We start from the raw sequence: 26,927 nt of genomic DNA on the forward strand, positions 1-26,927 counted from the left end.
TATGCATCTGAGGGGCAGGCTACCAGTGAAAGTCATTAGGGTTTGAGATGCTGGGAGAAATTGTTACCAGATAACCACCAGAGGGCGCAAGCTTCCTAAATTTGAATGTGCTATTTCTGCATGGTGTCCAGAGTCTTACCTGGATCCTCAAGTTTATTTCCCGCAATAAAGGTCAATTCCAACCTATTTCAGATTCCTGGATTCATCTTTTTACTCTGTTTCATGCAAGACGGCTCTCCCACCCAGGCTAGTGGGGCAGGAAAAAAGATAACTCTTTTGAGCTGTTTCCAACCAATCCCTTTTTCCTCTCCTTTCCCCCAGGTCCTGGACCGGGAGGGCCAAATGGACAACCCATGTACTAGTTGGCTTGCTGATGCCTACTGGGATAACATCACAGAGCTAGACAAACTGACCAACTTCCACGGACTCATGAACTCCTTTGAGCAGTATCCTCGTGACTGGCACCTGTGGTATACCAACGCTGCCCCGGAAAAGGCTATGCTGCCAGGTACCAGGCAGCTGAGCCTCCCTCTCCCTGCCCTTCTCCTCTCCTCCTGCCAGCCGGTACTTTCTCTTCTCTTCATCCTTGAGCCCTTCTCCCCAGTCCCCCTCTTCCTCGAGTGTGTCTCTGCGCCCCGCCTCCAGCACTCCCTGCAGGTCACCCTTTGTCTAGATGCCCGGCTCCTCCAGACTCACCCTCCTGGCACTTGTTCTACCATCCCAGGTGAGTGGGAGAACGCCTGCAATGAAATGCAGCGGATGTTGATTGTTCGCTCCCTGCGCCAGGACCGAGTGGCATTCTGTGTGACTTCTTTCATTGTCTCCAACCTGGGCTCCCGCTTCATCGAGCCGCCTGTGCTAAACATGAAGTTGGTCAGTAGCTGGGCTTCCTTGCCCACACCAGCCCAGGGCCTCCCTGTGGCCTCTCCCCGTTTCTGTCTATCACATGCATGTCCTCACTCTGTCTCCCCTCTCAGTGATGTGGTCTTCCACTAAGGCCATTCCCTGTGCTCTGGCAGGTGATGGAGGATTCAACCCCACGAACCCCACTCATATTCATCCTGTCCCCGGGTGTAGACCCCACCAGCGCCCTGCTCCAGCTGGCAGAGCACACAGGCATGGGCCAGCGCTTCAATGCCCTGTCCTTGGGCCAGGGCCAGGCCCCCATCGCCGCTCGGCTCCTCCGAGAGGGTGTGATTCAGGGTCAGTGTCTATCCTGTTCTTCCACCCCCGTCCTGGTCCTGGTCCTATTCCCCAGCACCTCCAACCCCAATCACACCACTGTAGCTGCAGCTCCCACTTCTCCAGGCAGACCCAGAAGTGGGAGACCTGAGCATCTGGAAAGTGTGCGGACAGGTGGGGCGTAGGGCGTGATCACCACTGAGCCCAGCATCTCCTTGCAGGACACTGGGTGTTCCTGGCTAACTGCCACCTGTCACTGTCATGGATGCCGAATCTGGATAAGCTGGTGGAACAGCTGCAGGTGGAGGATCCTCATCCTTCCTTCCGCCTCTGGCTCAGCTCCAGCCCCCACCCGGACTTCCCTATCTCCATCCTGCAGGCCAGCATCAAGATGACCACGGAGCCACCAAAGGTATGGGTGGTCGTAGATGTATCAGAGAGAGCTCTTCTCTGTCTGAACAACAAAACAGCCTTGTTTGATTCTATTTTCCAAAAGGCCTAAAAATTCAAATTCATTTCTCTCCTCCTTTGGTCAAACTCTTAGAACATAATGGTAATAATAGCTGACATTTTTTGTTGCTTTGTTCGTTTTCTCTTTTTTTTTATTGTACTTTAGATGAAGGTTTACAGAACAAACTAGTTTCTCATCGAACAGTTGGTACACACATTGTTCTATGACGTTGGTTAACAACCCCATGACATGTCAGCACTCTCCCTTCTCAACCCTGGGTTCCCTATTACCAGCTTTCTTGTTCCCTCCTGCCTTCCAGTCCCTGCCCCAGGGCTGGTGCGCCCCTTTAGTCTCATTTTTGTTTTGTTCCATGGGCCTGTTCAGTCTTTGGCTGAAGGGTGAACCTCAGGAATGGCCTCGTCACTGAGCTGAAAAGGTGTCGGGGGCCATACTCTCAGGGTTCCTCTAATCTCTATCAGGCCAGCAAGTCTGGTCTTTCTTTTTTAGTTAGAATTTTGTTCTACAGTTTTCTCCAAATCTGTCCGGGACCCTCTATTGTGATCCCTGTCAGAGCAGTCAGTGGCGGTAGATGGGCACCATCTTGTTGTACTGACTCAGTCTGGTGGAGGCCATGGTAGATGTGGTCCGTTAGTCCTTTGGACTAGTCTTTCCCTTGTGTCTTTAGTTTTCTTCATTCTTCTTTGCTTCCGAAGGCAAGGGGTGAGATCAGTGGAGCACCCTAGATGGCCATTCACAACCTTTTAAGACCCCAGATGCTATGACCAAAGTAGAACGTAGAACATATTTTTAAACTCTGTTATGTCGATTGAGCTAGATATTCCCCAAGACCATGGTCTCCGCAGCCCTCAGTCCAGCAATTCGGTCTGTCAGGGAGCTTGGATGTGTCTATGGAGCTGCCATAGCCTTGCCTTGTACAGGTTGTGCTGGCTTCCCCAGTATTGTGTACTGTCTTACCCTTCACCAAAGTTTCCACTTATCTATTGTCTATTAAGTGTTTTTCCATGCCCACCCCTTCCCTCCCTCATAACCATCAAAGATTGTTTCTTTTTGAATGTAAACCTTTTCATGGGTCCTTATAGTAGAGGTCTCATACAATGTATGTCCTTTTGTGATTGACTTATTTCCCTCAGCATAATGTCCTCCAGATTCATCCATGTTGTGAGATGCTTCACAGATTCATCGTTGTTCTTAAATATTGCAGAGTACTCCCTTGTGTGTATGTACCACAGTTTGTTTATCCATTTATCTGTTGATGGGCATCTAGGTTGTTTCCATCTTTTTGCTGTTGTGAACAATGCTGCGATGAACATGGGTGTGCATATGTCTGTCCCTGTGACGACTCTTTATTTCTCTAGGATATATTCCTAAGAGAGGGATTGCTGGATCATATGGTATTTCTATTTCTAGCTTTCTAAGGAAGCGCCATATCGTTTTCCAAGATGGTTGTATCACAGCTAACATTCCTTGAGTTATTATTATGTGTCTGGCACTGTTCTAAGTACTTTACATTTATTAATGCATTTAATCTACACACAAACACCCTATCAGGTAAGTACTACTATCACCCCCTTTTTACATATAAGGAAACGGAGGCATACAAAGAGTAAATAACTAGTCCAGAGCCAGAATTTGGGTAGTTGGGTTCCCAGATTAATTCTCTTAACCAGTGAGCCTTGCTGCTTCTCAACATTTCCTTACATTCTCTTGTGCCCACAAAAGTAATCCTGTAGTCCTTTTAAAAATGCTGAACAGTCCAGAAATGTGTCATCAGCATAACAGATTTTTTTTTTTTTTTCATTTTTAAGAAACGTTTTTTTTTGCCTTCTAAGAGAGGAATGTGCCTTGGTGACTATAGAGGGCCTTCGTTGGTTGTGCATCCTGTGACGGGTAGAGTTATGTAAGCTCGGAGTCAGATGCTCTCTAGCTCTGTGTGGTACAAGTGGGAGGCCATGACGCATCTGAGGGGAAACCTCGGAGGAGGAAGAGAGAAATCAGAGAGGGTGACTGTGTGGTGGGGAGGGTCCAGATGGGACAGGTCCCTCAGTAGTCCTGGCCCAACCTGGAAGAGATTTATGTGAAATGCTGCTTGCTGGTTCTGCAGACCCTTCCTGGGATCTACCAGACCTTCGGTGAAAGGAGAAAATCCAGGGTATACTTGGTACAACTAGATTGCTTTTGGAAGCTGACAAACAGGCCAATGTAATTTTCTTTTTTAAATCATTGTAAAAATAGATATAACACAACATTTGCCAATTCAATGTTTTTCCCACATACAATTTAGTGACACGAATTATATTAATCACGTAGTGTAACCATTACTAATAATCATTGCCAAATTTTTATCACCATAAATAGGAACCTAAGGCTTCAAAGCAATGACTCTCCCTTTCCCCCCTCCCTCCCACCCCTGGTGAGCACTACTAAATTTTGGTCTCCATACATTTGCCTAAGAAGCCCCGGTGGCACAGTGGGTTAAGCACTTGGCTGCTAACCGAATGGTTGGCAGATTGAACCCGCCAGCCTCTCCAGGGAAGAAAGATGTGGCAGTCTGATCCCATAAGGATTTATGGCCTTGGAAACCCTATAGGGCAGTTCTACTCTGTCCTACAAGGTCGCTATGAGTCAAAATCGACTTGACAGCAACAGGTTTGATTATACATTTGCTTATTCTAGATATTTCATATAAGTGAGATCATACAATAGCTTTCCTTTTGTGATCGATTTAATTCACTCAGCATAATGTTTTCAAGGTTCATCCATATGGTGGCACATATCAGGCCGTCATTTTTTCTGAAAATAATTTTTCGCTTACAGAAAAGGTGTAAAAGAAAACAAAAGACACAAGGGAAAGATTAATGCAAAGGACTAATGGACCACAACTACCACAGCCTCCACCGGACTGAGCCCAGAACAATTAGATGGTGCCAGGTTACCACCACTGACTGCTCTGACAGAGATCACTATACAGGGTCCTGGACAGAGCAGGAGAAAAATGTAGAACAAAATTCAAATTCACATACACGCACACACGCGTACACACACACACACACACACACACACACACACACACACCAGACTTGCCGGTCTGACAGAGACTGAAGAATCCCCGAGAGTATGGCCCCTGGACACGCTTTTAACTCAGTACTGAAGTCACTCCTGAGGTTTACCCTTCAGCCAAAGATTAGACAGGTCTATAGGGCCAAAAGTAACACACGTGAGGAATGCGCTTCCTAGTTCGATCATGTATAGGAGACTAATGGGGACACCAGCCCAAAAGCAAAGACAGCAAGGGACAGGAAAAATGGATGAATAGAAACAGGGAACCCAGGGTGGAGAAGGAGAGAGTGTTGACACATCGTGGGGTTGGCAATCAACATTACAAAACAATTTGTGTGTTAACTGTTTAATGAGAAACTAATTTGCTCCACAAACATTCATTTAACTCACAATAAAAAAAAATTCAATTTGAACAACAAAAAGTTGTAAAAATACTGCAAAGAACACCCATATATGTTATTCAGATCCATCTACTGTTAACATTTTGCCCCATTTGTCTTATCATTTTCTCTCTCTCTGTCTCCTTCTATATACACACACACACACACACACACACACAGACACATACACGCATGCATTTTTCTGAGCCTGAGAGTAAATTGCATACACTGCGGCTCTTTGTCCTTAAAAATTTCAGTGTAAAGGGTTCAATCTTAAGAATAAGGATGGTCTCTTACATAACTGCAGTACAGATGCCAACTTTAATAGATTTAGCATTGATACAATATTTTAAATGAACAGATATGTCTTGGAAGAAGTACAACCGGAATACTTCTTAGAAGCAAGGATGGTGAGACATGTCTCACACACTTTGGACATATTATCAGGAGGGATCAGTCCTGGAGAAGGACATTATGCTTGGTAAAATAGAGGGTCAATGAAAAAGAAGAAGATCCTCAACAAGATGGATTGACACAGTGGCTGCAACAATGGGCTGAAGCACAGTAACGATTGTGAGAATGGCACAGGACCAGGCAGTGTTTCATTCTATTGTACATGGGGTTGCTACGAGTCGGAATCCACTCAACGGCACCTAACAACAACAACATTTCAATTTAATCTATTATACCTATTCTGATTTTGTCAAATGATCCGATAATGTCCTTTATAACATTTCCCACAGCACAGGGTGCATTCCAGAATAAGTTTTTCAATTTAGCTGTCTTGAGAAAGAGGCCAATTTTTGCATCAGGATAGACAAAGTCAGTCCAAATAGTTAAGAGGACAGTTGTTCATCTGAGTTTTACTTCAGTTAGGAAAGTCTTCATAATCACAGCCCCCAGTTGCCAGCTAGAGGTATAGTGCTGGAGTATATTCCTGGATCACTGCCTTCTCTCCTGTCTTTTCAAAGAATTAAATATTAAGTAAATACAAAAGAATATAAGATATATGCAAGATAGAAAGAATAATGATTCAATGAATACCTGTGTACCCATCATCCATTTATTTATTTTTTTTACCGCTTATCTTTTGCCTGTTAAGTGTTTTTCCATCCCCACCCCTCCCCTCCCTCATAACCATCAAATATTGTTTCTTTTTGTATGTTTTTTTTTTCATGAGTTTTTACAGTAGTGGTGTCATGAAATATTTGTCCTTTTGTGAGTGACTTATTTCACTCAGCATAATGTCCTCCAGATGCATCCATGTTATGAGATGCTTTGCAGATTCATCTAACGTTTTCTTCCGTCCTCTCACTCTCCTGTGCTGAGTTCCTTCTGTTTGTGGATTTCTTTTGTTTTTGTAGATTTTGTTTTTATTGAGACTTTATGTTTTTCTTCTTTATTTTGATGAGTAGATTTGTTAACTTTCTTTGTGGTTACCTTTTGAAATTTACCTTTATCTTCCTAGGTTTGAACCAGTCTATTATTACTTGATATTGCCTTGCTTTCCTCTCCGTTAGAGAGTTCTATACCTATGCCGTTTATTCCCTCTTTTACTGACATTGCTGTTATTTACAGATTAACCTCTCTGGTTCCCTGTTGCAAGTGTTTTGATTTTGGATAGTCCTTGAGAGTTCATTTCCTAGGTTTATATCTGGCTGGTACTATCTGCATCCTAGATTCAGGCTGAGGTCTGATGTTGTTTGTTCTCAGACCAAAGGACTCCCTTTAATAATTCTTGTAAGTTTGGTTTGGTTTTTACATATTCCCTTAATTTCTATTTATCTGGGAATGTCCTGATTTCACCATCAAATTTGAATGAATGTTTTACAGAATATATTTTTCTTGGTTTTCTTTCAAGGTTTTATATATGTCATCCCATTGCCTTCTTGCCTGCATTGTTTCTCCCGAATAATCAGAGCTTAGTCTTATTGTTTCTCCTCTGTATGTGGCTTTTTGTTTTTCTGAAGCTGCTTGCAGGATTTTTTTCTTTGTCTTTAGTTTTTGTGAGTGTGCTTATGATATGCCTTGGTGTTTTTCTTTTGGGGTCTATCCAATATGGGGTTCACTGAGCTTCTTGGATGGTCAGCTTTTCATCATTCATGATATTAGGGATGTTTTCCGTCAGCAATTCAATGATCCTCTTTGTGTCTTCCGTTTTCTCTCCCTGTTCTGGAACTCTGATCACTTACAAATTTTTGCTTTTGATTGTATGCCACATAATTCTCAGAATTTCTTCATTTATCTTCATTCTTTATTCTGATTTTTCCTCAGAGTTGTATCCAAGTGTTTGTCTTCAATTTCGCTGATTCTGTCTTCTATCGTTTCAAACCTCCTCCTCAGTCGTTCTATGACACTGTCCATTTCTGAAATCTTGTTTATCTTTTGGATTTCTAATTTTTGTTTTTGTATGATTTCTAGTTGTGAATTAATTTGGCATTTTGTTCCTGTATTACTTTCCTGAATTGTTCCATTTTTTGTCTGTATTTTTCATGAATTTGTCTGCCTTTTCCAAAAATTTGTCTATTTTTTCCTCATTTTTTTGTCTACTTTTTGCTTCAACTCTTAGATTGCTCTGAATATTAGAGATTTGAACTCCCTGTCAGGTAGTTTAGTGCCTTTTCTTCTACTAAAAAGTCACCTGGTGTTTTGTTTTGGACACCTACTGGACCCTTCCTGTCTTCTTTTTTAAATATGTTTTGGTATTGTCTGCTGTCTTCGGGACATTCAGTCGTTATTTTCTTCATTTCTTGATTGTAGATTTGTTTGTTTCATCCTGCTTTTTTATTTGGTTTTGTCTGAGAAGGCGGGCTGTGCATTCTTTGTTGTTTGCTCATCTGTAGTCACGATACTTTAGTCACACACCTTCTTGTCCAATGGGCAGGGCCAGTCATTCAGCTGTGGTGCAGGAGGACAGGTCCAGCAGGTGCTCTGTCTCCTGCTGGGAACTTTGTGAAGCTGCTTTCCCATACTCCCTGTACACCGATCTCCAACGTGAGTGGGCGAATCCAAGCAGCATGGATGCTGCACTTCCCGGCCGGCTGAGCCACTACAGCCAGCCAGGAAGCCCAGAGGAAGAGCAACGAGGAGAGGATGGGGAGCGGGAAAGCATGTATCCCCAGTTACCGGGTGCTCTGTCTCCTGCTGGGAGTTCTGCAAAGCTACTTTCCCATGCTCCCTGTCTGTCGATCCCTGACTGGAGTCCAAGATCGTGGATCTGTGCTGCATTAGGTGATGGGGCCCTCTGCATGTATCTCTCTTCACTCTCAATTTCTTATTCCATTCAGTGCTTGGCTGAATTCTCTGTCTCTTCATTTGGCACATCAGGTTCCAGGAATGACATTTGTCTGTTTTACTTAGTTTTTTGGTCTTTGCTATGGAGAGATGGTGTAGTGCTTCTGTCTATGGTGCCATGTTGGCCAGAAGTAGCCCACCATCCAATTTAAAAAAGACTGTTACTGTTTTCTTTTTTTCACATTTGTAATGTTTTTATTAATGTATTTACAATCCATTTTCTTGTAAGTCTAGGTCATGCCTCTCCCCAGTCATGTTGTTGTCCCTCCCCATTTGGAAGAAGTCACTATTCTCAGTGTTGTATTCTTCATTTTCTTTATAATTTTAACACAAAGTTTGTATCGCTAATGGAATCATGCTGGGTACATTCCTCTGTAACTTTCTTTTTTCATTCAACGTTATGTGCTTGACATTCATTTATGCTGTTCTTCATGTTTCGTGCTTCTTCATACATTCCAGATTCTAATCTTTTTTTTATGTGTTTTGTGGTTTGTCTTTTTTTCTTTAGGCCATTCTTCTAGTGAACAGAAATGCTTAATTTTCATGAGGTTGCATTTGCCGTTGTTGTTGTTGTTAGGTGCCGTCAAGTCGGTTCCGACTCATAACGATACTATGCACAACAGAAGGAAACACTGCCCTGTCCTGTGCCATCTTTACAATTGTTGTTATGCTTGAGCTCATTGTTGCAGCCACTGTGTCAACCCACCTTATTGAGGGTCTTCCTCTTTTCCGCTGACCCCGTACTCTGCCAAGCATGATGTCCTTCTCCAGGGACTGATCCCTCCTGACAACATGTCCAAAGTATGTAAGACGCAATCTCGCCATCCTTGCCTCTAAGGAGCATTCTAGCTGTACTTCTTCTAATACAGATCTGTTCTTTGTTTTGGAAGCCCATGGTATATTCAATATTCTTCACCAACACCACAATTCAAAGGCGCCAACTCTTCTTCGGTCTTCCTTATTCATCGTCCAGCTTTCACATGCATATGATGTGATTGAAAATACCATGGCTTGGGTCAGGCGCACCTTAGTCTTCAGGATGACATCTTTGCTCTTCAACACTTTGAAGAGGTCCTTTGCAGCAGATTTACCCAATGCAGTGCATCTTTTGATTTCTTGACTGCTCCTTCCATGGCTGTTGATTGTGGATCCAAGTAAAATGAAATCCTTGACAACTTCAGTCTTTTCTCTGTTTGTCTTGATGTTGCTCATTGGTCCAGTTGTGAGGATTTTTGTTTTCTTTATGTTGAGGTGTAATCCATACTAAAGGCTGTGGTCTTTGATCTTCATTAGTAAGTGCTTCAAGTCCTCTTCACTTTCAGCAAGCAAGGTTGTGTCATCTGCATAACTCAGGTTGTTAATGAGTTTTCCTCCAATCCTGATGCCCCGTTCTTCTTCATATAGTCCAGCTTCTCAGATTTGCTCAGCATACAGATTGAATAGGTATGGTGAAAGAATACAACCCTGACGCACACCTCTCCTGACTTTAAACCAAACAGTATCCCCTTGTTCTGTCCAAACAACTGCCTCTTGATCTATATAAAGGTTCCTCATGAGCACAATTAAGTGTTCCGGAATTCCCATTCTTCGCGATGTTATCCATAGTTTGTTATGATCCACACAGTCGAATGCCTTTGCATAGTCAATAAAACACAGGTAAACATCCTTCTGGTATTCTCTGCTTTCAGCTAGGATTCACCTGACATCAGCAATGATATGCCTGGTTCCACATCCTCTTCTGAAACCGGCCTGAATTTCTGGCAGTTCCCTGTCGATATACTGCTGCAGCCACTTTTGAATCATCTTCAGCAAAATTTTGCTTGCGTGTGATATTAATGATATTGTTCTATAATTTCCAAATTCGGTTGGATCACCTTTCTTAGGAACAGGCATAAATATGGATCTCTTCCAGTCAGTTGGCCAGGAAGCTGTCTTCCATATTTCTTGGCATAGACGAGTGAGCACCTCCAGCGCTGCATCTGTTTGTTGAAACATCTCAGTTGATATTTCATCAATTCCTGGAGACTTGTTTTTCACCAATGCTTTCAGAGCAGCTTGGACTTCTTCCTTGAGTACCATCGGTTCCTGGTCATATGCCACCTCTTGAAATGCTTGAATATCGATTAATTCTTTTCAGTATAATGACTCTGTGTATTCCTTCCATCTTCTTTTGATGCTTCCTGCGTCGTTTAATATTTTCCCCATGGAATCCTTTGCTATTGCAACTCGAGGCTTGAATTTTTTCTTCAGTTCTTTCAGCTTGAGAAATGCCAAGCGAGTTCTTCCCTTTTGGTTTTCCAACTCCAGCTCTTTGCACATGTCATTATAATACTTTACTTTGTCTTCTCGAGAGGCCCTTTGAAACCTTCTGTTCAGTTCTTTTATTTCATCAATTCTTCCTTTTGCTTTAGCTGCTCGACGCTCAAGAGCAAGTTTCAGAGTCTCCTCTGACATCCATCTTGGTCTTTTCTTTCTTTCCTGTCTTTTCAATGACCTCTTGCTTTCTTCATGGATGATGTCCTTGATGTCATTCCATAACTCATCTGGTCTTCGGTCACTAGTGTTCAATGCGTCAAATCTATTCTTCAGATGGTCTCTAAATTCAGGTGGGATATACTCAAGGTCATATTTTTGCTCTCGTGGACTTGCTCTGATTTTCTTCAGTTTCAGCTTGAACTTGCATATGAGCAATTGATGGTCTGTTCCACAGTCGGGCGCTGGCCTTGTTCTGACTGATGATATTGAACTTTTCCATCATCTCTTTCCACAGATGTAGTCAATTTGATTTCTGTGTGTTCTATCTGGGGAGGCCCATGTGTATAGTCGTCGTTTATGTTGGTGAAAGAAGGTATTTGCAATGAAGAAGTTGTGGGTTTTGCAAAATTCTATCATTCGATCTTCGGCATTGTTTCTACCACCAAGGCCATATTTTCCAACTACTGATCCTTCTTCTTTGTTTCCAACTCTCGCATTACAATCGCCAGTAATTATCAATGTATCTTGATGGCATGTTCGATCAATTTCAGACTGGTGCAGCTGATAAAAATCTTCTATTCATCTTTGGCCCCAGTGGTTGGTGCATAAATTTGAATAATAGTCGTATTAACTGGTCTTCCTTGTAGGCGTATGGATATTATCTTATCACTGACAGCGCTGTACTTCAGGATAGATCTTGAAATGTTCTTTTTGACAATGAATGCAGCACCATTCCTCTTCGAGTTGTCATTCCCAGCATAGTAGACTATATGATTGTCTGATTCAAAATGGCCAATACCAGTCCATTTCAGCTCACTAATGCCTAAGATATCGATGTTTATGCATTCCATTTCATTTTTGACGATTTCCAATTTTCCTGGATTCATACTTCGTACATTCCAGGTTCCGATTATTAATGGATGCTTGCAGCTGTTTCTTCTCATTTTGAGTTGCACCACATCAGCAAATGAAGGTCCTGAAAGCTTTACTCCATCCACGTCATTAAGGTCGACTCTACCTTGAGGAGGCAGCTCTTCCCCAGCCATCCTTTGGGTGCCTTCCAACCCGGGGGGCTCATCTTCCAGCACCATATCAGAGAATGCTCCACTGCTATTCATAAGGTTTTCACTGGCTAATGCTTTTCAGAAGTAGACTGCCAGGTCCTTCTTCCTAGTCTGTCTTAGTCTGGAAGCTCAGCTGAAACCTGTCCTCCATAGGTGACCCTGCTGGTATCTAAATACCGGTGGCATAGCTTCCAGCATCACAGCAACACTCAAGCCCCCACAGTATGACAAACTGACAGACACGTGGGGGGAGGCTGCATTTAGCTATCTTATTTTCTATGTTTTGTGCTCCTTCTGTCTTTTTCAAGAAACCTTTACCTACTTCCAGGTCATAACGGTGCTCTTTTTTATTTGTCTTCAAAATTTTTTATAGTTCAACTTTCACATTTAGGATTTTAACACACTTAGAATTGAGTTTTATGAAGATGATATGACATAAAAGCCCACTTTTATTTTTTTCCACATGGATAATCAATTTTGCCGGTACCATTTATCAAATAGTCCACAGTTATCCCTCTGATCTGTAATGCCTGCTTAGCGTTAAATCATGTTTCCATGTATGTGTGGGTTTCTGGGCTCTTCTGTTTATAGCTTCAGATGTTTCTACTGGGTTCAATACCATCCTGTCTTAATTACCATATAGATTTATAACAATTCTTCATAGCTGGTAGGGCAAGTCCCCTAACCTTGTTCTTCAGGAGTGAATTGGCTGCTCTTGGCCTTTTACTCTGCAACATAAATTTAAGAATTGGCTCGCCAACTTCCACAAAGAAATTATATTGATCAGTTTGGGGAAAATTTCTATATTTAGAATGTCAAGCCTTCCAGTCCATGAATATAGTATATCTCTCCATTCATTGTTCAATATATTTCAATAAAGTTTTGTAATTTTCCCTATATAGATTTGTACACTTTTATTAGATTTATTCCTACATACTTTGCATATTTTGATGCCATTACAAGTGCTATTACACATGTTCTTTTTGCTATTGGTCTAGTCAATATTCGTACTTCACATTTCTCACTATGCCATTCTGTACCTCATAGGTGAGTCTACTTAAAGCATTATTTCAACATATCACTGCCCTATTCAGGACAGAGCGTGGTTCCATGATTCCTCATGAATCAAGTCCAGTTGGCTCAAACTACCATTCCAGGCCTTCTTATTGAATGTCCATCTGTCCATGGCCTTTCTTACCCTACCAGAGCACTTGCACTTGACTTCAGCCAGGCCCATCATCTCACTTATTCTCCTTTTTGTGCTTTGATTTCTTTAATTCCTCAATCTCCAGGGAACCAAAGCCCTCCTCTCAGCCTAGTCATAAATTTCTCATTTTTAAGACTGCATTCAAATCCCAACTGGTTCATGAAGCCTGATGAATCCAATCACCTACAATATTCCCCCTTGATGAGTTGCTGTGGGCTTTTTAACCTACACTGAATCATTACACATAATTGTGTACATTTTGTTGGCTGATAGCTGCATGTATATGTCTTTGTTCATAATTTCTGGCACTCCCAAATTGATTTGGCCTACTCACAATTGGAATTCCCTGGGTGGTACGAATGGTTTACATGTTTGGCTGCTAACTGAAAGGTCGGAGGTTCGAGTCCACCTAGAGGCGCTTCAGAAGAAAGCCCCGGTAATCTACATCTGAAAAATCAGCCATTGAAAACCCTATGGAGCACAGTTCTACTCTGACATAAATGGAGTTGCTGTGAGTTGGTGTCAACTCAATGGCAACTGGTTTACTGGTTTATCCACAATTGAGAACATCATGGCTGAAAAGAGCAAAAGTGGGGGGCGGGGACAAGAAGTAGGGCTACCACTAGCCCATACAATGCCTGTACATGAATTAGATGGAGAAAGTACCCAACCCTGTGAATGAGTGTACATTTTGGTATGTAGATCAAGGGCTGCATTTCAGCTTGCTCCTTTAGCCATTACCCTGTATAAGGAATAACCTCTGCAACTGTACATGGTGGTCCTGATGGCAGGGCTGAGCATGATGCTTCATACCCCACCTCTGTACTTTATTGTCCCCAGGGCCTAAAGGCCAATATGACACGTCTTTACCAACTGATGACGGAACCACAGTTTTCCCGCTGCTCCAAACCTGCCAAGTATAAGAAGCTGCTGTTTGCACTCTGTTTCTTCCACTCTGTGTTACTTGAACGCAAAAAGTTCTTGCAGCTTGGCTGGAACATCATCTATGGCTTCAATGACTCAGACTTCGAGGTTTGTGCTAACCAGGGGTCCCTTATCCAAGCCCTTCCTCCTTACTTTTCCTACCCCATGACTCCTCTTTGGGAAGATCCCACTGACAGAAAGTCTGTGTCAAAGCCCATTGAAAGAGGTCCTGCCATAACTGTGGGTGGGGCTGGGGCTGGGGCTGGGGTCGTACACAGGTGTCAGAGAACTTGCTGAGCCTCTATCTGGATGAGTACGAGGAGACGCCCTGGGATGCGCTCAAGTATCTCATTGCTGGTGTCAACTACGGCGGGCATGTGACGGATGACTGGGACCGGCGCCTGCTCACCACCTACATCAATGACTATTTCTGTGACCAGACTCTATCAACCCCCTTCTACCGGTGAGGGGGAGGAAGTATTGAGCAGGGGGCCAGAGGACACAGACTAGGTAGCTGGATCGGGACTAGGGGAAGTGTTTGAGGAGAAAATATGAGACTGCAGGAAGGCAGAGTTTGTGAGATAAGGGTGGGGAGCAAGAGCAGGGGGTTGGGCAAATGGGACAAGCATAGAGACTGGGGTCTTGGCCTGGCATTGAAGCCCCAGAGTACCTACAACATGCCGACAATTATGCTGTGGCTTCCCAGGTTGTCGGCACTGGAGACCTATTTTGTCCCAAAGGATGGGAGCCTGGCCTCTTACAAGGAGTACATCAGCATGTTGCCTGGCATGGATCCCCCTGAGGCCTTTGGCCAGCACCCCAATGCTGATGTGGCCTCCCAGATCACCGAGGCACGGACTCTCTTTGAAACTCTGCTTTCCCTGCAACCCCAGATCACACCCACTGGGGCTGGAGGCCAGAGCCGGGAAGAGAAGGTAAGAGGACAGCACCTGGGGGTGAGAAAGTGATGACAAAGAGAGACCTACACTCTAGAGCTCCTGCCTACGCAGGTCCTTGAGTTGGCTGCTGATGTGAAGCAGAAGATCCCAGAAATGATTGACTATGAAGGGACCAGAAAACTTCTGGCTCTGGATCCTTCCCCACTCAATGTGGTCCTTCTGCAGGAGATTCAGAGATACAACAAGCTGATGGAGACCATCCTGTAAGGCGAAGACAGGCTCTGAGGAACACTGGGAGGGGCAAGGGTAAAGGCCCCCCCTACTACCTGGGATGACTCTCCCAGCCCCATGTCAGCTCTAACTCTCTACCTCTTCTTACTCAGGTTCTCACTGACAGACCTAGAAAAAGGCATCCAGGGCCTCATCGTCATGTCTACAAGCCTGGAAGAGATTTTCAATTGCATCTTTGATGCCCATGTTCCTCCACTCTGGGGAAAGGCAAGATTACACCACTGCAGCATCGGTCCTATTCCAGCAATGAGTTCTCCTCTCACCCCTGTCCCCCACGGCCTGGTTCTCGGGAGGCACAGAACAAATAACAATGAGCCTGGGCTTCAGAGCCAGACAGGCTTAAGATTGACATCTGGCCCTGCCATTCACTGGCCAACTTAACTTACTAAATTACAGACTTACTCAGGGCAAGTCACTAACCTCTCTAAGGATATTTTAAGGATTCCCAGCACTGAGCATAACACTTAGTAGGTGCTTCATTAGTGGCCGCTGGTTAGTATTACCATTACTGTTGTTATTCATGTTATCATTTTATGCTTCTTTCCTGGATTTGGAAACCCTGGTGGCATAGTGGTTTAGAGCTACAGCTGCTAACCAAAAGGTTGGCAGTTTGAATCCACCAGGCGCTCCTTGGAAACTCTACGGGGTGGTTCTACTCTATCTTATAGGGTCACTATGAGTCAGAATGGACTTGACGGCAATGGGTTTGGTTTTTGGTTTTCTCTTGGATTTGATTTTGGAGAGCTTTGCCCAACTGTAGTTGGGGAACAGGGGCCGACACCACATATTTTTCTTTTCATATCTGCCCCAGGTACTCAAAATATGGGTTTGAATGCATGAATGAATAAATACACACTGCCTCCTTCCCCAGGGATATCCCTCACAAAAACCGCTGGCTGCGTGGACCCGGGACCTGGCTATGCGTGTGGAACAGTTTGAGTTGTGGGCCAGCCGTGCCCGGCCGCCTGTGATCTTCTGGCTGTCTGGCTTCACGTTTCCCACTGGCTTCCTCACCGCTGTGCTTCAGTCTTCAGCTCGCCAAAACAATGTGAGCAATGTGCAAAGTGTGATGGGGGATGGATGCTGGGGACATATATTTACCTCCCTTTTTTGGGGTCCTCCCTCATTCCCACCTTCCACCCCCAGGTTTCAGTGGACAGCCTCTCCTGGGAGTTTGTTGTTTCCACCGTGGATGACAGCAACCTAGTGTATCCGCCTAAGGTGCGAGCCAGATATGCTCAGGGCACTGAGCAAAGGAAGAACTGGTGAAGAGGCTGGATGCAAAGGCGGGAAATAACTGGTCAAGAAGGGAGGAGAGAGGAGGCGGGATGCAAAGGCAGGAAATAACTGGTCAAGAAGGGAGGAGAGAGGTGGCAGGTCAGGAGTTCCAGTACATGAAGACTTCCCCCAAACTTGCCCCTGTCTCTCCCCAGGATGGTGTCTGGGTTCGGGGCCTGTACCTGGAGGGGGCCGGCTGGGATCGGAAGAACTCCTGCTTGGTGGAGGCAGAACCCATGCAGCTTGTCTGCCTCATGCCCACGATCCATTTCCGGCCTGCAGAGAGCCGCAAGAAGACTGCCAAGGGTGGGACAGATTCCCAGTGTGGATCCTAACCCATCCTCTGCTCATCCGCCCCCCCACCTGCATCTGTCCTGCTTTCCCAGCAGCCCCAGGGCCTAACTCCTTTTCTTCTCCTTTCCCCCAGGCATGTACTCCTGTCCCTGCTATTATTATCCCAACCGAGCAGGCAGCTCAGACAGATCCTCCTTCGTCATTGGCATTGACCTCCGGTCAGGGGCCATGACAGCTGATCATTGGATCAAGAGGGGCACTGCCTTACTCATGAGCCTGGACAACTGAGGCCTCCTCTTCTACCTTGCTTGAGAGAGGGCGGAGACTCTAGGAGCCCAGACCTCACTCAGGCCTTGACCTTGGCTGAATGTGGAGTAATGGGGCCCTGAAGATACCCTGTGTGCTAGCCATAAAGGTGGAAAAGCTGTACTGGAGCTGAGTGCAGTAAAACACACGTAACCACAAGTCCTGAGTCTCTCAGTGGAACGGTTTGGAGAGGAAGTCTCATATAGTTGGGAGATACAGTGGGCTGCTACTAGCGAGGAAGTGGGGCGACCTTGAGAGTAAGGGAGGCGTGGTCTTGACCAAATGGGCTGGGCGGTGGGGCCTAAAGAGTATGGCTAATTCTCGGGGCGCGACTCGAGTGGGTGAGGCGGGGCTTACTCTGGAAGGGCGCGTGTTCCAAATGGAAACGGGGGTTTGTAAGATAGAACTCAAAGGGCTGGACCTCGCATGCTGCACCCCCAATCTGGCACCCTGCACCCAGCATCCTACCCGGCATCCTACCCGGCACGGGCGCTGAGAAGAGGGGGACAGGGAGAGGCGGAGCGGAGCCGAAGACAGGGACTTCGGAGCTAGGAGGGGCGGGACCACAAGGAGGGGGCGGGGCTGCGGACGGAGGGGGGGCGGGTGTTTGTGTTGGAAAATCCAACTGCGCCACGGGGCAGAGCGGCCCCCCCAGCCCCGGCCTGGGAGAGGGGGGGGCCGCTCGACCCCTGGGGGACCTTGGGGAGCCTGAACACCTGGGACCCCCCCAGAACCAGGTAACGGGGAGTTGCGTGGGCGTCCGAAAAGAAGGAAACCATCTCCGCGCAGGGGGCGGGACGCCTGAGTCGCAGGAAGGGTAGAGCTGGGGATGGACACTGGGTCTCGCGAAAGCCGCTAGGAGGACGACTGGGACTCAGGAATCCAGATCTCCTATAAAAATAAAAACAAGGATGGGTGTGGGGTAAGAGCTGGAAGGCAGATGTCTTGGGTTCCAGATCTCAGCAGGGGCTTAGAAACACTCTCAGCCCCCTTAAACTGGGATTCCCCTTGCCGATCTTAGGGCGGGGCGCGGCGATGCCTAATTGAAGGACAGGATTAAAGGTCAGAGTTAACAGATAGGTCAGTGCGATGGCCCACTGGGGTCAGATGTGGTCAGATAGGGCTATGTCTCAGGTCTGGGGGTTTACTCCAGTTCTTCCCACGAGTGAGGTTGGGCGACGTGTAACCTCTGCCCTGACCTTCATACAGGGAGCCCCGATAACCTCCTAGCAGCATCCTTCACCCCCATGCCCACAGAGCCCACCTCGCCTCACATCACGCTACCTCACCCCGCTAGTTTCCTCATCCCTGGTCCCGCCCCCACTCTGCAGTCTCCTGTTGCCTAGCCTTCGCCCCGCTCGGGCCCTTCTCCGGGTGGAACCTTCCCAACGTCGCCGCGAGATGGCAAGGGCGAGACACACGCTCAGAGCTGAGAGACGTGTGGAGGGCTGTGCCTTGAAAGCAGCCAAAGCCCCCTACTTCGGCCTGAGGGAGAAATGGCTGAGACCCTCATTTGGCTTCCTGTCACCCCAGCACCCCCACAGGAAACTGGCAGGGAGGGCAGAGGGCATAGGTGGGGAGGGGACTGGGAGCCGAATCTCCGCCTCTCGGGGCTGGGGTAAATAGTGGGCAGGGGGCAAGCGGGTTGGTTGCTAAGCAACGCAGATTTGCTTCCTGTGTGCTGTGGCTTGTGGCTGTGACTTGGGGCGGAGGTCGGCGAAAGTGGGAGGCCGGGACCAGGGCTGGACGCCTGGGTCCCGGGAAGGAAGGCAGGGACGCTGCGAGCTGCCCCGTGACAGAAATGGCCACAATTGCAGTCCCGAGGGAGGCGAGACGCGGGCGCTCCGCTGCGCTTCCCTCCCTGGGGCTGCTTGCCCTGTTGCCTGAGTAACTGGAGAACCAGACTCCGCAGCTGGATTCCCGAACTCTCGCGTCCGCCCGGTCCGCTGGGGTGGACGTTCCTAACAGCGGGCCCTGGCAGCCAATGGGGAGGAAGCACTATAGGGCCACAGGAAGAGAAGAAGGGGAGGGCAGGAGGTGGAGGAAAGGAGGGGGCAGCTGCCGGGGACCCGCACGTGCACTCCCACACGCTCGCGCCCACCTCCCCGCCCTCCGCCGCACGCGCCGGAGGACTCCCCTGCGCCTGCGCAGCGAGTCGTATCCCCCACCCCCACCGCCCTCCGGCGAGTCTGGGGTCTGTGCTTGCAAACGAGTCCTGGGCTATGCTCCTCAGCCCCTCGGGACCTAGACGTCTGGGTCGGCCAGCGCTCTTTCGCGAGGTGTCAAACCCTAACCGCCCAGCCTTGCGTGGGAGGGGCCAGCTCTACCTGTTCCCCCTTCCTCCCCAGCTGGCGCCCCACGCTGCCAGGTGGGCTGGGCGGAGCTGTGGTTTCCGGCCCCACATCCACGGCCACTGCGTTCCCGGGTTCTGGCTTAGGTTGCCTCCCCGAGGTGAACGGACCCGGTACCAGCGCCCCTTCCCAGGCTGCATCCTCCCGGGCCCGGCTGCTGTTGGTGGCGGGGGAGGGGCGCTGCGGGGACGCTCCGGACTGCCTCAGTGACTCTTCCCGGGTCTTCATGTCCCTTCTTCGAGTGAATTCCCCCTCTTTGATGTGCCTCAAAACCCTTCCAGTCCCTAACGCTTCCTCCCCACTCGCTCTCTGCGCCTCCCTCGGCTCCTTTCGGGCTCTGTGTCCCCGTCTCCACTCGTCCTTCTGTGCCTCTCTCGGTTATATAACTCTTCCTCTCGCCGTGTCCTGGTTTCAACTCCACAGACTCCGCCCTGGAACTGCGCGGGGAGGGGCGGGAGAGTTAGGGACCCAGACAGATCCGGGCAGGCGGCCGGCTGGGGCACGGGGATCCTTCAGATAGGAAACGGGGCCCCGCGGGACCCGGCGCCCCTGTCCCCCGCCCGCGATCTCGCCCGGCAGAAAGAAAGCACACTATCTCCGAGAGGCGTCAGGACTACAGTCAGAAATGTGGGTAGTGAGGTCAAGGCTGGAGGCGGAGAGAAGGAAACGAGAGGCCCGAGTCTCTGGGATCGGAGCTGTATTGGGGGTAAAGGAGATACAACCAGGACGCCTGGGTTCCTTCCTTCTTTCCTTCCTTTTTGTTTAGGGCTCCCAGATTTCCTAAGGCTATTTCCCAGGAAGCTTAGCCAGCAGCCCCCTTTGCCCCGTTGGGGTCAAAGGTCTGTGTTAGAGGTGGCCTGGGATGATGTCACCAGTGCATGTGCCCCAGGATGGTTGCCAGGCAATGACACCTCCTCCTCCGTTCATCCCCACTCTCTCCCCCCTCCCCGCCCCAAGTCCAGTTCCAGTCCCGTGCCATCTCTTTCCCTTCTCCCTTCCCTGGCCTTACCATCCTGCAGGTGGGAAACCACGGCCTGGAATTTTGTGAGGGGGAGGGGCGCGGATGTGCTGTATTGAAAGACTTTGCCCCTTTGCTGGGTTGAGAGAACTCTGGATCACTTTTCCCCACACTGGGCCAGAAGAGCTTCCCTTCCAGGCACCCTCCCACCCCCCCTTGAAAGGTCCTCCCAGAAATCTCCTTACTTTCCACCTGCTGCCTCGTCTAGTAACTAACCTATTGCTCCACTTTCCCATTTTGAGTTGAAGTGGAAGTGGTTGCAAGATAGTTACCCCCATAGAAGAGCTGTGTGCGGTATGCGGGATTCACTGGATGTCGACTCACCTCTGACCTCCCCTTCTTCAATGGCGACACCCCCAACAGTGAGGAAAAGCGTCAAGAAACAACACTAGACTGAAATGTTAGGGTCTTTATTCTATGTCTGTGGGTGGAGCAGTTTGCACATGATATTTGGGGGGGGGGGACTCATTTGATAGCTAAGAGTGCCTTCCCTGTTAAGTCCTGGAGTTGGTGATGGTATTGAAAAAAAAAAAATTGGTTTCTGCTTTTATGTACCTTAGAGCTTGGACTGTCAGATCGGACCTGGATTCCATTCCCAGTCCTACCACTTAGTGACTACTGGGACTTGGAGAGGTAACAGCTTCTCTCAGCCTCATATTCCTAACCTGGAAAATTTAAATATCAATACTTACCTTCAAGACAGTAAAAAAAAAACAAAGGTAGGGAAAAAAAAATGAGATAATTTATGCAAAGTACTTAGCACAGTGCCTGGCACAGAATGAATGCTTGTCTTTATGAAATACTTGTTATTAAGTGGTGTTCCTTATTTTTATTACTATAGTTGGCGGGCCTGCTCCAAACTGGTCAGGACCTTCGGAGTTCATTAGGAAGAAGTAGAGAGTTTGTATTAATTTGGTAGTGATGGTGATAGGGGGGTGGCTGGGGATTAGCCTGGACTGCTGTGTAGGCTTTACTTAATGAGAGCTTTAGTCAGATATTTATTGCTTTCTTCCCCTTCTTGGAGAAGAAACAGCTAAGACTGTTCCTTTAGCTGTGAAAATAAAATAATTGTATTGTGCTTCTTAATTTTGAAGCAAGACCCCAATCCCCTCCCATGCTCTTCTCTGGAGCCTTTTAATTTTGCAAAGGGACTCCACAGTTTCTCTTGCGGGGACAGGACTGGGCTGAGGAGTGTGTAAAAGGTGGGGGTAGGTGGGTGGAGAGAGACTAGTGCTGGGGGCTGGGGGGGCGGGTAGTTAAAGGAAGAGACCGGAAGGGAGGAGGAGGGAGCCTGTTGGTGGGGAGGGAGGGAGGGGAGGAGGAGGTGGAGGAGGAGGAGGGAGGGGGTTGGGGAGAGCCTGCTACAGTTCTTTGTTTGACTCCGGGACTCAGGGACGGGGAGGAGGAGGGAGGGAGGCAGAAGCTGCAAGCGCCGGGGCAGGCCCAGGAGGCAGAGGAGGGACCGTCTCCCCGCCCCCCCAGCCCCCACTCCCCCCCCGCTGCTCCCCCCCTCCCTACCCGGACTCCGGGGGCACCGCCGGGGGACAGACACCCAGCAGGTAACCCCGGCCCGGCTCTCCCTCCCTCTCAGATTTTTTTCCCCACCTCCCGGATGACCCCTTTCCCCTTTTCCGTCTCCCCGTTTTCCTCCGGCCTTGCCTCTTTTCCCTGGCCCTCCTTGTTCCATCTCCCCCAATTGGACTTGTAGCCCGCTGGCCGCGCCGCCGTCTCGTGCAGCCCGACTGCCCTCCCCTCGCCCGACAGCCTGTGCGCCCCAGGTCTGCCCGCAGCACCTTTCGGGGCTCTGTCTCGCTGCTTCTCCGGGCCCTTGCTTCCCCTCGGACCTGTCCCCTGGGGCTCCGGGGAAGGAGGGAGTCCCTGTCCTTCCCTGGTTCCCCCCAGTTCCCCGCCCCCTAATTCTGGCCCCTTTTCTCCTTTTAGCAGTCTCCAGGGGTGGGGAGAGAACCGGAATTTGGGGGGCCCGCTGGAGGGGCAGGGGGCTGTATGTCGCTGGGGAAAGGGACTGTGAGTGTGTGTGAAGTGGGGGTGGGGGGCGATTAGAGAGCCAGCCTTTTCTCTCTGTTGTCCCTTTAAATGGCCCTCACATTTCTGGGGACTCGTGTAGGGGAGATGGCAAGCCGCCTGCCTGGGGGGGCAGGGCCCTCGGTTTGTCCACACAATCAGGGGTGGTAATGATTTAAAGGGACAGCCTCGTGTGGCCACTGCCACCCTGTGCCGGCAGGAGGGGGAGCCGGCAAGCCGAGTCAGGGGAGGCTGGGCTGGCTGGCAGAGCCCTGGAGGCTGAGTCTGTTGTGGGGCCTGCCAGGTCTGGAACGGTACAAGGAGGGGTGACAGCCTGTCTGGGGGACACTCAGACTGGGCTTTCTCCACAGCCCCGCCTTTGGGTTCATTGACTCCTTGACCAAGAATCCTCGAGTCCAAACTACAGAGTCTAGCAGCCACCAGGTGGGGGCCTTAGGCATGTCTGTTGGTCAGCAGCTTGGCCTGGGCACTTTGGAGCTGGCCCTTCAGCTTCCCCTTTTGTTGTTTGGCTCTGTGCACAAGAAAGCCCCAGCCCCTCCCCCAGCTCCCCCTTCCCATCCACATGCCCCCCCCCACCCCACACACACACCCACCCCAGCTGTTGGGCAGATGAATTACAGCCTGCGGCTCAGGGCCAGGGCTGGTGAGGGATTAAAGCTCTGGGGCTGGTTCTTTAAATGGCTACTGGCCCCTCCCCCACTCTGATGTCCAGGCACCCCCACACCCCTCTGGTCCTCCTTGGCTTTCCCCCACTCCTCCTCTTGGTTGTCCTGAGGCCCGCCCACTCCCCTCTCTCTCAGCCAGACCCTCCCTACCGCCCCCCCAACCACATACACAAACGCTAAGGACTACACACACACACACACACACACCTCTCACATTCTCTCTGGTCCCACATTCTGAGTGTCCCCGACCCTGAGGGTTCCAGCCTCAAGCTCCCTTCTCCAGCAGAGGGGCTTGCCTGTGTGGCCTCCTGAGCGAGCGTGCAGCTGACCACTGCCTCTGGCCTGGTGAGGGGCCTTGCCTGGGTCAGAAATAGCACCTCCCTAGGGGCAGTGTCATCAGCAGTTGGGAAGCTTGCAGCACATTGCATCATGGAGGCTGGGGGCCAGAGGCCTGAGCCTCTGGGGCTTGAAGAAGGATGGGGGCTGAAGGCCAGGGGAATGGAGAGACTAGACTGGGAGCCCAAGTATCTGGGTCCTTAAAGAAAGAAAACTGTGGTTAAGGGAGCAGAAAACTCAGGTCCCCAGGTCCCGGAGGAGTGAGCCTGAGGTGAGGGCAGGCTTCGGTCTGAGCCCTGGACGCCCTGGACGGACACCTGGTTCTTGGCTCTGAACTTATGTTAAAAGACCTATCTTCTCATACTTGATGGCTAGAAGGGGAGGGGGGAGGCCTCTGTCACCTTTTGGGGCCACATAGAGGAAGGAGGTGATGGGGAAACAGGATATGGCCTTGGGGGGATGGGATAGAGGGGAGGCTTGCAGCAGAGGCCACTTCCAGGCCCAGGCCCAGGCCCAGAGTCACAGTCCTTGCTGGGTCAGAAAGGCTCCTCCCTGCTGGGCCCGTTCATCTAGTCTGGCTACCTCTGCTGCACACCAAGGCCTGCCTGGGGGAGGAGGAGGGAGCAGAGTCCAGAGGGTGGGGTCGACTGTCTGGTGTCTTGATAAGGTTGGGGAGGAGGCAAAGCTGAGGAAAGAAGTGTCTGCATGCCTGGGGCTAGGACAAAGGCTGACTTGGGTACAGATGTCAATGGCAGGTGGGCCTACCTCAGGGTCAGGGAATCTCATCAGGAGGGTCCAGTCAGAAGAGGGATCCTGGACTGGGTGTCCACACTGTGGGCTTAGGCAGATGCCATAGCATGCCCCTCCCCCTTACCACCTGGTTCAGGCTCCCTCCTGAAGGCAAAGGTTGGAGGACCACTTTGGGGATGGCTTTTTCTGGTTACCATGGAAACAGATTCTCCCATCCCATCTGACCCTGAGCCAGGTTTCTCCTCATTGAGAAGGCAGGGAGCGTAGGGGAATTCTCTAACCTGGAAGACCTTTCCTCTAACTGGCTGATTTCTTTTAGGTTCCCCCAGGCACCATGCCAGCCCGGTAGCACCACCAGCCCCACCCACGGTGGTCTGCTGCACCCCATTGCTGGGGGCACTGGTTCCAATGAGACAGGGGCACAGCAGACTCCAGCTGGTAAGTTCAGCCCTGAGTGATCCTTACCCCCAACAGTCCATCTCATCACACCATATGCTTGAAGAGTGGTATGATCTGGATTATGCCCACTCCTCAGAATGGTCCAGTCCAACTCTGAGTATCCCCCCCGCAGGGCTTGAGTGGTTCAGCCTTCCTAGTTTATGGAGCTCCCCTCTGTCTCCTATGAATGGTTGAGCCCTGTACTTCACCAGCTTCTTTGCTACCACCCAAAAAACCTTCCTCAGTGCTACAGTTCAGTTGTGTATTGAATTGAATTATGCTAGGGTTTGCAAGGTGGAAGGTAGACATGAGATACTCTGGAGTAGGAGGAGGACTTTGCCCCTGTAAGAGTTGTTGAACAACCTGATTTATAGAGGGTGATTAGAATTGAGCTGGGGATATACTGGAAACCATTGCTACAACAACCTGTTGTTGCCATGGCAATCTTGGCACCTCATCGTTCCTTCCAGATCCTTCTGCCCTATTCACTCCCCTTTGCACTACTGCATTTGCCCCCCATACTTTAAGTCTTAACTCCTCTTTCACTCTCTTCTTCTGCCAGTTTACTGCCTGAGACCCTCTGCCATCCCTTTCCCATTCCTCTGTAGGAGAGGAGGGAAATGAAATCTAAGCCAGGTACTTCAGTTCTCTTAGTGTTTCTACCTCGTCCCCACTGCTCACTGAGGTTCTTGAGAGTGGGGACTGTGTTCTTCCATGTATCTCTATTCGGCATGATGGTTTGCATATCGGGTGCCTCAGTGGATTTGTGTTGAATGAATATGTGGACTGAATGAGCTTCTTTGCCAGGAAACTAAGCTACATAGTTCACTCAGAGATGGGAGGCACAGCCTCCTGCCCACACCTTCTCTAGAGGGCATGGGGTACTTGGGGTGGTAAGATGGGGTAGAGCGGAGTGGCAGGCTGACCCAGAAAATAGCCTGTGAGGATAAATCCAAGGTAGAGAGAATGGCACAGAGGCAGTACAGAAGTGTGGTAAGAATGTGGCTCTAGAAGGAAGCCTGTTTCTTCCACTCACTTGCAGAATGACCTTGGCCACGTTACCTAACCTCTCTGAGCCTCAATTTCCTCATTTGTAAAATGGGGAAAAAAAGTACCCCCTACATCAGGATTTGATAAGGAGCTAAAAAAGAAAGAAAGAAAGAAAAAAAGTAAGTTACTTAACACAGTGCCTGACATGTAATGTGTTCAGTAAATGCTGCAGTTATTGTCATAATGGGAGCTTCCAGTAGCCGTGAGGATAAGCAAAGATGTTGCAGAATGGCACAGAACTTGCCTGAAGGCAGACAGCACCCTTCCCCCCTCCCGGCCCCCGCCCCCCCTCGCCCCAAATACTTGACTCAAGCAGAAGGACCACTGATCCAGCAAGAAAGATATTGAGATTCAGGGGAGTGAAGCGAGCAGTCAGCAGGGTCAGACTGCTCCAGGTTTCCCTGACTCTGTTCAGGAACATGAAGGCAAACACAGAAGGGCATGTGCAGAGACACACGTGATCACGCAAGTGATGCAGAGGCAGACCCAGACAAAAGACCGAGACAGGAGCCAGGCAGACACACAGACAGAGACAGCCCTGCGGAGTCATGTAGACTGGGATAATGACAGGAACGCGTCAGACACAGGCAGTGAGGAAGACAAGATGAGCAGATATGCTGGTACACACGGAGACAGACACCGGGACTTACACACAGCCGACCTTGTCAGACAGACTGGTGAACACAGCGCCCAGTCAGAGGCAGACACAAGGCCCGCAGTGACACATAGCGGGCCGGGGCCGGCACTGTCACTTCTCAGTGGGGGGCGGGGAGGGGCCGGTAGCGGGGGAAGGCTGGGGAAGGGAATCCCGGGCGGGCGGCCTGCCCGGGTGGCTGAGTCACAGCGGCGCTCCTGCCGGCGGCCTCCCCTCCGCCTCCCCCTCCCACAGGTAAGAAGCTAGCCTGTCACTCCTCGCTTCCTAGAGGCAGAATGAGGCCAGGCTGGGAGCGGGATGCGGCGGGGGGTCTAGGTCCCGCCCCACCTGCCCGCGCGTGGAGCGTGCCGGCTGACTGCTCGGCAAAGCCCCGTCTGCGGGGTCTAGTCTCTGGCCGTCCTGTGAGTCTGTGTGCGCTCGTCTGACCCCTTACCTGCCCCTAACCCGCGTCCCGCGCGGCTGGGGCCGTGGGCGGAGGGGCTCCTCCGGCCTCTAGCC

General features: G+C 49.4%; 1 protein-coding gene across 1 annotated transcript in view; it reads left to right on the forward strand.

Annotated features, from left to right (window-relative positions):
• The window catches only part of DNAH2 (dynein axonemal heavy chain 2), a 150,015-nt gene that overhangs the window by 120,366 nt on the left and 2,722 nt on the right, over positions 1–26,927 (forward strand). Inside the window, exons 73-86 of the mRNA XM_064270359.1 lie at positions 322–508; positions 725–873; positions 1,020–1,203; positions 1,404–1,594; positions 13,972–14,163; positions 14,334–14,518; positions 14,762–14,990; positions 15,066–15,217; positions 15,338–15,452; positions 16,117–16,293; positions 16,392–16,466; positions 16,679–16,829; positions 16,951–17,860; positions 24,606–24,724. Of these exons, the coding sequence (XP_064126429.1) occupies positions 322–508; positions 725–873; positions 1,020–1,203; positions 1,404–1,594; positions 13,972–14,163; positions 14,334–14,518; positions 14,762–14,990; positions 15,066–15,217; positions 15,338–15,452; positions 16,117–16,293; positions 16,392–16,466; positions 16,679–16,829; positions 16,951–17,105 (2,142 nt within the window). The 3' untranslated portion in view covers positions 17,106–17,860; positions 24,606–24,724. The remainder of the gene's footprint in view (positions 1–321; positions 509–724; positions 874–1,019; positions 1,204–1,403; positions 1,595–13,971; positions 14,164–14,333; positions 14,519–14,761; positions 14,991–15,065; positions 15,218–15,337; positions 15,453–16,116; positions 16,294–16,391; positions 16,467–16,678; positions 16,830–16,950; positions 17,861–24,605; positions 24,725–26,927) is intronic.

This window comes from Loxodonta africana, chromosome 18 (genome assembly GCF_030014295.1).
Source record: "Loxodonta africana isolate mLoxAfr1 chromosome 18, mLoxAfr1.hap2, whole genome shotgun sequence".
Lineage (NCBI taxonomy): Eukaryota > Metazoa > Chordata > Mammalia > Proboscidea > Elephantidae > Loxodonta > Loxodonta africana.